Source organism: Pleurodeles waltl, chromosome 10 (genome assembly GCF_031143425.1).
Source record: "Pleurodeles waltl isolate 20211129_DDA chromosome 10, aPleWal1.hap1.20221129, whole genome shotgun sequence".
Lineage (NCBI taxonomy): Eukaryota > Metazoa > Chordata > Amphibia > Caudata > Salamandridae > Pleurodeles > Pleurodeles waltl.
In genome coordinates, this window is record NC_090449.1 from 75,445,408 (window position 1) to 75,457,660 (window position 12,253).

General features: G+C 41.2%; 1 protein-coding gene across 1 annotated transcript in view; it reads right to left on the reverse strand.

Moving 5' to 3' along the window:
• Positions 1–859: 859 nt before the first annotated feature.
• The window catches only part of LOC138261107 (astacin-like metalloendopeptidase), a 46,525-nt gene continuing 35,131 nt past the window's right edge, over positions 860–12,253 (reverse strand). Inside the window, exons 11-13 of the mRNA XM_069209756.1 lie at positions 11,651–11,760; positions 8,629–8,854; positions 860–1,369 (exon numbers count right to left, since the gene is read on the reverse strand). Coding sequence (XP_069065857.1) covers positions 1,365–1,369; positions 8,629–8,854; positions 11,651–11,760 — 341 coding nt within the window. The 3' untranslated portion in view covers positions 860–1,364. The remainder of the gene's footprint in view (positions 1,370–8,628; positions 8,855–11,650; positions 11,761–12,253) is intronic.

Consider the following 12,253-nt stretch of genomic DNA (forward strand, 5'->3'; position numbering starts at 1 on the left):
TGAATATGGAAAAAGCTAAAATGACATTAGGAAAAGAGGCCTCGATGTGTGACACCATCTGGTTAGCCTTTAGACCTTGGACTCATTCCCAATCCCAGCCCTCGAGCAAGAAACCTCGTGATCTCTATAGACAACAAGATGGGCATGTCTGTGCAGGTCAACTCCGTCGCCACATCCTGCTTCTACACTCTGAGGATGCTGAGAAAAATATTTGAATGCCTACCAAACTACACCACAAAGACGGTCAATCAAGCACTTATCACCAGCAGATTTGACAATGTGAACACACTCTACACATGAACCTCTAAGCAGCTCACAAAAGGACTACAGACCTTCCAGAACGCAGCAACCAGACTCGTCCTCAATCTACCTTGTCGATCCCATATCATTTCCCACATGAGGGAAATTCATGAGGGAAATTCACTGGCTCCCCATTCATAAGAGCATATCGTTCAAGCTCCTCAAGCACGCTTAGAAAGCACTCTTCAAAATAGGCTCAGCCTACCTGAAGAACTGAATACATTTACCAACCACATCTGCTCAGCTGGAATCTTACTGGCACATGTCCACCGCATACACAAAAGCAGATCGGCAGGTCCAGCCTAATCGAACATCACTCCTAAAGCGTGGGATGACTTCTCAAACCACATTAAAGCCACCTCCTCTTTTTTCCCCAAGAAGCTGAGACTTACCTTTTCGAGTAAGTCCCCTATGGGCTACCTTCACTCACCTGCGGAGTACCAGAACACCTTCATGGGTGATAGAGCACTATGAAAGAACACATAACTCACACACTCACACTGATATTAACACATTCGCCCTTTTTGGACAACAATTTACACATAACAGTGGCCTCATCTGTTTTCTAACTGAATGTTTATTTGATAGATTGGGTAGACTTTACAATAACATTGCCACTTCCGTTGTTGCCTACACAAGTGAGGTAAAGTTGACTGGGACATTATCGATCCTCTTGCAGTGAAACAAGATTGGTTGATCCACCACTCTATGTGGCCACATCAGTCCTGGCACTAGGGTTGTAAGTGCACGTGAAGTAACATAACAGAAGTAAAGTAACAAGTTTATTCACATGTACTTCTCAATTAAATCTTTAAGAAAAATATCTTTGAGCTGTTTGTAGGAGTTAGGTTTTATTAACACTGTTCCACAGAAATATATAACAAAACATTTTTAAATAGTTTTGTACAGCCTAGAAAAATAATTTAGAAAAATCTTTAGAAAAAAAGACAAATCAACACATTCACAAATAATAAAAATAACGATTATGTAAAAGTGAGCTGAATTGGGTTCTGATGCTGCAAACCCTGGTCCAGTTCTGCATCGTGTGTCTCTCGATTGGTTTTTCACTCTGGAATAGAAAAACGAGAATCTGTGAATGTTTGGTGATGAGTTGGGGGATTACTGCAAAAACAGACACCTCAATTTTTAGTTCACACTCTTGAAAATCGACCGGAACCTTTGGCTATGTTAGTCTAAACCTTAAGGTCCCCCAATCACTTTCAAGGGAAAAACTACGAAAGTAAAATGGGGCAAGTTCGTGCTATATAAAAAGTGCACAAATATATATCTATTTCAATCAGCCACCCTTTTCTTCCTTGTGGACCAAAAACTACCACGTACCCTGGGTCTAGGTGCACAGTCCTGACCTCTGAACCACAGAGAGGAAGCAAACTGAACCTGTGATGGCACACTCCATTTAGAAGATGTCCAGAAATCCTTTGCTAAACAATTTGTACCCCGTCTGGTGTGACTCACCCTTTTCCCATTCAAGTTTTTCCAAAAGACCAGGTGCACTCAGAGACAAACAAGAACAGGCTGTCCTGAAAAAGGATAACACTCAGCAAACAAATCCCCACCATCCCCATAATAAACACCTCAGAGCACTCCACCATTCACTGTGACCTTCAAGGCCATAGGTCAGTGGTATCTCTCCTCACCCTCCTAGTGGCCTTTGCTCTAGTTGAAGGATTTACTGATTTTCCTGATGGTTCACCCCACCTCCCAATTCGCCATGGACCTACTCCTTTCACAATGTTCCTTAACACAGGCAGGGGCTAGGAAAACAGGATTCGGTGGGTATGATTTTAGAAAACACCTTCTTGGGTTGAATTGTATCCTCCTAACAACCAACATTGTTTTGAGGTCAAGGGGACACCACCATGAAAAGGTTGGGGGAAAGGCAGAGAAGGGTCCCCAGCACCGATTTTGCCCATGTCGTGGGAAGTGCACTGACCCCGCTGCCAGCACAGTCGGTATGTGCACTGTCTGCCATGGTAACAGTGCACCTACCGATTGTGCTAGCAGTACAGTCAGTGCAGCTGTCAATTACCTCGGCTCTCCCTTACAGCCAAAGCCAATGCTGTTGCACTGATTGTTTCGCCAGCCCCGCTGGAACATCATACTGCGGTGGTCGGGAGGATGTTAGCTTGTCAGCATCCTCACCACCTCTGCATTGGTAGTATGGCGGTCCGACTGCCAAATTCATAATTAGTCCCTTATTTTTCCCCATCCTTAAACTGGCTTTCTGTCTGCACTCCCGTGTCTTCCTTTGGATTATTTGCTGGGTTCATGATGCTGCAGAACTATTCCTGAGCAAAGGATGACATGTTTAAAACTACAATTTCATATCCAGATAACAAAATATAATTTAGAGTCATGAACTGAGTAAACAAACTGACATAAAAAGAGAGAGATCTCTGAAGTCTGATTTTTTTATTTAGTTATTGTTTTTTGAAAGAAAAAAGAAAAGAAGATTTAACATTGTTTTGGAAAAAAGAGATTGTCTGAAGACTGATTTTTGAGTCTTGATTTCTTTGAATTTTTGCTTTTTGTCTCAATGGAAATGGTATAAAGCAGACGCTGCAAGTATTTTAGCGTGATTTCACTAATAGTGATACCTATAGATTGAACTGGCCTACTGCTGTGCCTAATTTTGCAGGCTCAATATGTTTCCTCCCAGGTTAATTTGACTATAGTACATAATGAAGTGGAATGCAATACACTGACCCATGGGGAAAGATTAGTAGCATTAAGTATTATAACATCTATGCAAATATGTTAGATCAATATGTAGGCATAATGGGGGTTAAAAATTGCTTGATGTGTACTTTTCTTCTTCTGCAGGTGATGATGTTACATACTACCAACAGCTGATTTCATATGATCGTTCATGTAATATTTGTGTTAGTATATTTAATAAAAAAGTATTTTGTCATAATATCTGGAATTTGGTGACCTATAGTAAATACTTGATGGAAAAGAAGAACATTAGAGAAAATTTCAAGGCTGAAAGGGAATTTAGGAATTCAAATTAGCTTTTTTCCTTATTCTTTTTGTCTTCATTCACCTCCAGTGAACAACTGATTTGATAGTTTGCTATACAGGTCTTGTTTGATGGGGGTCCCATGACACAGACTCCTACAGCCTATCTGGCATAACCACTAAATCTCCCTTTTCATGTGAAATTACTTTGCCTATCTCAATATGCTGGTCCTACTTTTGTTGTTGTAGCATTGTGTGGTTATGTTTGCTTTTTTCCATTTTCAGATGGTTGGAGGGTTGGGTTGTAGCCAGTTCATGAGGACTTCTTTCCTTGCGATCAGAATCAAGAATAGGAGAAGCGTCCTTAACGTTTAAGAAAGGCCAGTGTTCCCTTGATTATCAGTGCCAAAGAGGATCAGAAGGGTGGTTACTTCCATTAGCTGAGCTGAAATTTCAGGTAGCATATCGCCTTCTGCCCCCCAAAACTCCTCTAAAGCTGGACAACTTGTGAACATGTGTACATCGTCTGTACTTCTTGCTCTACGTCTCTTACACCTTTGTGCTTCACCTGTAGCAAATTGTCACTTTTGTCCGGGTTAGGTAGATTCTATTCAAGGTTTAGAAATTATTATTTTTCAGGTTTCACTGTTGTGTAGAGAAGAGAAAAAGATTCTTGCCATAGGTTTGCCTGTTCCTTTGCCAGCAGAATCCCTTTCTATGGATGCAAGGGAGATCTTCCTTATCTTGCCATCAGCATGTACCAGCTTCCAGTGCCAGACTGATAGCTCTTTTGCCACCCCTTTATAGTCCTAAAGCCTTCCTTCTAGTTGCCAGTTGCCTTCAAGATCTAGTCTGTGTCTTACATATTGGGTAGTGAGCTGGAGGTATTTAAATCTTGAGAGGGTATCTCCGGTTGTCTCAAAGACACTCTCCCAGGATTTCAAGTTAGACCAAATTAGTATCTGGCCCCCAAAACCGAGACCAGCTTCTTTTAAAGGAGGGGCTCAATTTATCACCCAAAAGAGATGGAGTGCCTAGAGAGCTGGAAATCTTCAATTTGGACCACATGGTGAATAATACCCAATGACTACTACTTTTCGAAAGCTGTGCCATAATTGTAAGTGGCTTCTTATGCCCTTCAGCTGTACTTTCTTAAAAACCTTCAGATCTCCAAATGTATACATATACATATCTATCTATCTATCTATCTATCTATCTATCTATCTATCTATCTATCTATCTATCTATCTATCTATCTATCTATCTATATATACATCTATCTATTAGTTATAGTTAGGACCTAGTTTCCATAGGAAAAGTGTTTTTTGAGTTGCCCATATCTTTGTGCCGTTTGATGAATCTTAACAAATTTTTCCCATAAAAGTGTCAAGGTGATTCTTGTTGCGCATGGAAAGCTTCAGGTTGATCCATCACGCGGGGACAAAAAAAAAGGGAGCTGAAAAAAGGTTCAGTTTGCCATGTTAATTATCATTTGATTTTTTAGACACGACTAAAGGGCGAACCACTGGACGGAATTACACAAATTTTGACAGAAACTAGCTGTCGGCATGCAGATCACATGCTTGGTTATTTGGAGTAAATCCGTTCAGTAGTTTTTTTTAAATTTAGGGAAATTTCAATTTGTATATGTCTGGCCGTGAAGTATTCATGAATAAAGACGAGCTCATGCAGGGAAATGCACAGCTCTGATTGGCTGCCAACACTTCAAACCAGGAAGTGTTGGCAGCTACCTTGGGACTCAGCCTGAGCCGAGTCCCAGAAAAAGAATAAAAATAAAAGGGGCAATGGCAGAGACACCATGACCCCTTAGCACTGGTGGGGGCTCCATTAGGAGCCGGCGTCAATGTTAAGGCCTTGTTCACCGTTGGGCCAGTTTGGTGAGCAAACTCGTAATGAGGGCCTGCATTTTTAGGAGACTAGGTAGCTATTTTTCCTATAGCCACTTTCTTATGCTTGTTGTGTCTACCTTAATAATCTCTGAGTAGAAATTTTGAAATATTTTGACTACATGCGACTCAGCACTTTCCATATTATTAGATATATTCCCATTGTTATCTATTATTAACTCGCTGACCTGATTCCACCCTCTAACTGCCCTTCTCTTCTATGCCAGTAGACTATCACAACATTCCCCATATACAAAGTGGGAAATTTTACTAGCTTCCCATCTCATTTTGCATTTTCATTCCATTAATTGTCTATAAGTTCTCTGACAGTCTCCCAATTACTGCAAGATATTACATCTCTCTTCCTCTACACCTGACCCCCCTCAATGGTCTTCTAAAGTCTCTCTATGTCCTCAAGCTTCTGGGTGTCCCCCTATTACTACCTATTTTACAGAGGATGCCCGGAATATATGCCTTTAAAGGCATCCCAAACCATAGTCAGGTCAGTTGATCCCAAATTATTCTGAAAGAACAAATTATCTCACCCACCCCAAGTTGTTTCACTATTTTTGTATCCAGTAAAAAAGTCTGATTTACTGTCCACCTAGACTTAATCCAGCTACTCATGAATCTGAGGGCAATTAGAACTGCCAAGTGGTCTGAGCAGTGAGCTGGTAAGTGCGAGATGCCATGTATTTCACCTAAGAGCCTTTTACCTGGTAGAAAACATCAGTGTAGAGGGGTCTTATGACACAGTAGTGCTTGTGTTTCTCAATATGAAGGGGTTCTCTCTCTCTCTGGTTCCCTACTTCTACGCCACACATCAAAAGGCCCAAGATCAAGCATAAGAGTCCTAAGTGTCTTACCAACCTGAGGATTATTCTGTAGACCCATTATTGAGGACTGACCTCAATCATTATTCAAACAGACAATAAAATTGCCTCCACAAAGTACAGGAAAGGAGAAGTCTGGGAGGTTTAAAGCTATGGTGTTCAAAGGTGATATGCCATCACAGATAGGGCAGTAAAACCCAGCACAAGTAAAAACACTCTGTCTACTGGACAGTTTCCCTATTATCCACCTGCCTGATGTATCTGTTTTATGGTCGAGTAGCTCTACCCCTGCATTCTACTTAATAAGAACGATCACCCCTCTTGAGCAGACTGTTTGATAGTTCATGTCACCCGATCAATCTAGCCGTGCTTTCCAAATAAACCTTTACATTTAGAGGAAATCAGATGTGTTTCTCGAAGTGTAAAATCTTGTGCTAGGCCATGTCTCAGGTGCTGGCAGATTATTCTCTGCTGTCTGTGGGTGTGAAGTCCATTTATGTTCCAAGTGTTTATTCTGATTTATAATGGCCTGTCTCTGCCCCCCCATCCCCCCATCTTACTGACCTAATCCTCCGCATAGGGCACATTGTATTAAAACTTGGTTGGGAAAGAGGACTTTTTTGTTTTGTTTTCTCTTACTAAGCTTCTCACCCAGAATTCCCCCACTATCCAGTGACATTATCCAAATGTCGATTTGGGCTCCCTCCATCAAGTTTGCATCCAAGTTTGAGAATGAAGCAGGAGAGAAAGGGTTACTTATGTGTGGTACTTCAGGAACCTACAGGACTTATGTCCATAGAGTTTGTGGGAAGGAGTGGGTATGAATGACGTTGTTAAGGTGAGTTTCTGGTTGGTGAGGAACTAATACTTAGAGGAATTTATTATGCATGTGATAAGATTTCTTATTTCGACCTACTCGTAGTTGGGTGGGTTCTTGCCGTCTTGCTCCAGTTTTCCATGGGGTGATGCTGTTGGTTTGAAGTGCTAGATCTATTATGGCTATGAATTATGTGAAAATTAGAAGATTATGGGCCTGATTACAACTTTGGAGGAGGTGTTAATCCGTCCCAAAAGTGACGGTAAAGTGACGGATATACCACCAGCCGTATTACGAGTCCATTATATCCTATGGAACTCGTAATACGGCTGGTGGTATATCCGTCACATTTGGGACGGATTAACACCTCCTCCAAAGTTGTAATCAGGCCCTATGTACCTTTGTTGCTCATTTTGCTTTTAATACTACTAGTGCTATAACACAAATATTTATGGATTAAATGCCATGTGAGCAATGTTTATACAAAACCGCTTAGCAATAGATATCCTTATAATGAAGGAAAGTGTGGTTTGGAAGGTACTGAAGGTGAAGGAGTGCGGCACCTTCATTCCAGATAACAGTAAGCTTATAGGGGCGTGTATGGCTAATTTAACAAATATTTCTTGAGAAGTTAAAGCTTTTGAAGAGTATTGGCTGTGGGAAGCAGTAGGTTCCTGGTTAGTGTGAATAGAAAGGGTTTTAGTAATGTTGGTGAGTGGTTTGATAGTCTGGGAGGCCGTATGTTCTGCTTGCTCAAATTTTCTGAATTAATATTCTTAAAATGTGGGCGTAAGGAGAAAAGAGCTTCATCCAGAAGAAAGAGGGTTAACCAAACGGGATCAGCTGAAGATGTTGGAAGAATTGAAACTCAAGAAGCAGAAAATGATGCAGACTCTAATATAAATAATTGTGGGTTTTAGTGATTATAAAATAATCAGAGTGCAGTTTATATATGTTTTTTGTGCATTTTATATAATTTGTGCATTATTAGCGATGTGAAGAATATGGATATATTCTTGAATTCACATGTGTACGCAGTCTATAATGCTATTGTCCTTATGCTAACTGGGCCTCAATGCCATCTTGTTCAAAATAGATGGCCCATTCATGTGTTATTATTTTTACTGCACTGTCCTAGAGCTCGCTTTTGAGTTGTCTTTTCTTAATTGATTGCATTTTTGATATGCTGGTTTGCACATTACTTTGAAACATAGGCCCATATTTGTACTTTTTTAGCGCCGCATTTGCATCGTTTTTTGAAAAAATAATGCAAATGCAGTACTAAAAAAGTATAAATATGGGCCATAGTGCCTCTTTTAATTGAGGGTAACACTGTCCCTGATCCACATGCACCCACTAGTGAGTTACTATTGAGGTGCCTTTTTGTGGTGTAGTATTTTAGGGGTATCCTGCACTCACAGTGTCCATACCATTCATACAGCAAGGGATAGTCCAAATTGTTACACTTGTAGGACGGTGATGATTAGAAGTTTTGTTGGTACTGGCATTTGGCAGTGATGGCAGAGGCACTCGGAGTTTTGCAAACTGTAGCGGGGTCCTGAATACTACTTTCGGCCTTGGCACTTACTTTATTTTTGCAAATTAAGCACTGATTTGGGCCACTGGACTCTGCCCAGTCCACAGAGAAATAGTTATTCCCTTGTCCCAACCACTCCCTCCCCACTTCAAATCATATCAGACTCATTACAAGTGGTCTGGTACGAAATTAAGGGTTAACTTTTCATAAATCAATCTCAACTCTTCAAAGCCTAGCTTGTGACCAGCTTACCTGATGTATATTTAAGTCTGAACCCTCTACTCTGAACATTGCTGTCACTGAAGAACACCACCTGCACAGGGCTTCCGAAGGATATCATCATAGGGGACTTCATGACACCGCAGTACTTGTTGTTGGGCAAGTATGAGAGGATTTGAAGGCCTCCGTCCATCTGCATGTAGTCCTTTTTGCAATTGCGACTCTCTTCCAGGGCAAAATCAACAAATAGTATGGACACCTATGAAAAAAGAGTAGCCTCCTGTTACACATCACTCAGAAAAAAGCACTTTGTACCATAGCAGTCAACTGATGTACATCTGTCAGGAAGGGGCTGGGGTTGGGACAGATGGTGTATTCTCTAACATGCAGGTACTCAGAGAGCTCACTGCACAAATGTGTTCACTACTGGAATGTATGTGGTCACTGGAGTTGATAGGTTTGAAGTCTGGTGGATTCTCATGACCATTTATATGTCGGAAGTGAATACATGAGTACCCTTAAGAACCAATGGAAGGGATCTCCTCATGGACATAGCAGATTGCTGTTCCCTCATGCACACTAGATCTGACCAAGCCAGATTGCCACAAACACCCTATGTGTGACGGGCCAGGTTCCCTGAATCATGCTAGGCCTGACCTACCCAGATTCGCTCAAACACGCTAGGTGTGAGGGACTACATTCCAATAATCTTGCTATGTGTGGATGGCCAGATTCTCTCAAGCACACTAGGTCTGACCTGCCAAAATCCCTCAAGCATGTTAAATCTGATTAAGACAGATTACAGCAAGCGTGCTAAATCTGACTGGGCTATTCTGTCAAGCACTCTAGGTCTGACAGGACAAGATTCACTCATGCACACAGGTCTGACCAGACCATATTCCCGCAAGCAGGCTAGTTTCAACCTGGCAGGATTCCCTCATGTGCACTGGGTGTGAAAGGGCAGGACGCCTCCATGCATGTTAATTCTGATGGGGCAATCCCTCAAGCAGGATAGGTCAGACCAGGCAAGATTCCCTCATGCACACTGGGTGTGAAAGGGCAAGACGCCTCCATGCATGCTAAGTCTGATGGGGCAGTCCCTCAAGCAGGCTAGGTCTGACCAGACAAAATTCCTTCAGGAATGTTAGGTCTGGCTGAACCTGATTGCAGTAGAAGTGGTGTGGAGAAAATAATATTAAGGTTACTGAGAACAAAATAGAAAAGTTACTGAGTTTAGTATCACAAGTTATCTCATGTCAATTTAGGACTAAATCTAAACTCCATGTTAAAGTCAGTGTTTTGCTACATGCAGTTTGGAATTATAAACTGATGATTATCAATAGGCTTAGTAATTACAGATGCTGGTCCAAGTGACAGTAGTGAGCAGTCAACTATTAAGGAGTGCCATATTGGATGCAGGTTATCACATACTCCTTGGTCATATAGGCTCGATTCTGCTCAGTAAGACAAGTCAGCAGCCATCTTAAGGGAGGTCCTCCACCAAAAGGATGTAATTTATTATATACTGCCTCATTGTACAAATGTTATTTCACTTATTAACAGCAGTTGGCGGGTGTACATTTGATATATTGCCCTGTTGGTTCACACCTACACCACTTACTGACAGCAGTCAATATCCCTCTTAAGAGGTATGCCAATAAATGGATATCACTGTTCATATGGCCTCAAACCGTATTGGCTCTTTTTCGCTTACTAACAGCAGTTAGCAGTCATCTTATGAGGACCGATAGTTAACCGGTGTGCATTTTAATATATTACTTGGCTGAATTCTTTGCTTATTAACATCAGTCAATAGCCATCATAATTAGAATGACAATAAATGGGTATAAGTTATTATGGGCCAGATGTACGTAGCTATTTTCATGTCACAAACGGCCAGATTCAATTTACAACATGAAAATAGCATTTTGATATGTACCAATGCTATTTTGTGTTTCGGTAATCTATTTAACAAATCGCAAAATAGTTATGAGAGTGGCTATTTGGAAGGAGCGTGTCGAGGGCCTCACTTTCTAATAGCGAGTCACAGTGGTATGTATGTTTTGAGACTGTGAATGCGGTCGCAAAACAATTGCAGGTAACACCAGCTTCGAATTGGTGTTAACCTATTCACAAACAGGATTGGGTCCCAAGGGACCCCTTCGCCTTTCTTAATGGAAGCGCAAATATTTTTTCAGAGCAGGCAGTGGTCCCACGGACCACTGCCTACAATGAAAAGAAAACTTTTCATTTTTTTGTTTGAAATGCATCCCGTTTTCATTTAAGGAAAACGGGCTGCATTTCAACAAAAAAAATTGCTTTATTTAAAAAGCAGTCACAGACATTTTGGTCTGTTGTCCCCAGCAGGCCTCCATCCCTGTCAGTGAGGCCACTCCCAATGAGATCGTAAATTGCAACCTACCTCATGAATATTAATGAGGTGGGTCATTTGTGACCCCTTTGGGAATCGCTATTTGCGTCTGAGACACATTTGTACATTTCTATTTGCGAGTCTCTAATTGCAAATCGCAAAAAGTCGCAATTAGAGACTCGCAAATAGAAATGGACATCCATCTGGTCCTCAATGTTCCCAAACTGTATAATCTGTCTCACTTACTAACAGAGGTCGGCAGCCATCTTGTGAGGGCCTTCAGTGGGTAGGAGAATCAACAGGTGAATAAAGGTCATGGTTGGGGAGGAGAAGCAACTGATGAGAGAGCAATGTGTAGTGGGTTAGGGAGAAGCACACATGCGAGAAAGCAAGAGTAGGAAGTCTACGAGGGCAAGCCCAACATGGAGGGGGCATGGAGATGCACACAGGCAACTGAGAAGAACCCATAATGCAAGGAGGCCAGGCACATGAGGGAGATAGCTGGAAAACACATGCACTCCCATGGAGTGCATACAAGAAAGAAAAACGTATTGCTTGAAAAGAAAGCAAGGGAAGCATAGAAGCCAGCCAACCAAAAAAGATGGTTAAGAGATTATGCCCTATGGGAGGGACAAGCTGGGGCACAAATAAGAGGCCATGTCTAAATCTAGTCCTGCTGCTTACCCGTTTCGTTGCTGTGATGTTCCAGTGACAGTATGTTGAAGCTGGGTACAGGTTAGGATAATCTGGTGAAGTAATCTCTCCAGATGGTGCTGTTAGCACTCCTCCACAAACTGAAATGACATGCCGTATTTCACTTATCTTTAACAGGTAAACATGCACAGCTAAGCACAGCTCAGAGGTAAAACAGTTTGGATAATGTAATATTTCTCTGCACTTGATTCCTTGAGACAAAACAAATACAATGAAAAACAGTAACAATCGATTTGAAAAGTCAGCATAACAAAACAAAATAGTTGAAAGAAACTGGTTAAGGTACCACTCTAACCTTAACTCCCAACTTTCCATGAACTCTTAACGGACAACATGATTTCCAACATTCAGTACCACATTACACAATCTACAAGATAACTAATTACATCAACAATTTTTAAATAACACAAATGTGTAACACTACTATGCAAATGCTAAAGTACTTTTATGCTCTGAAATATCTAAAGAATGTAATAAGATATCACATTTCTATAAGTAACTATAACTTGTGTCCTAAGGTAACTATACTCAAGCCCCCACCATGAACTACTAATTACTCCAAATATTACATCT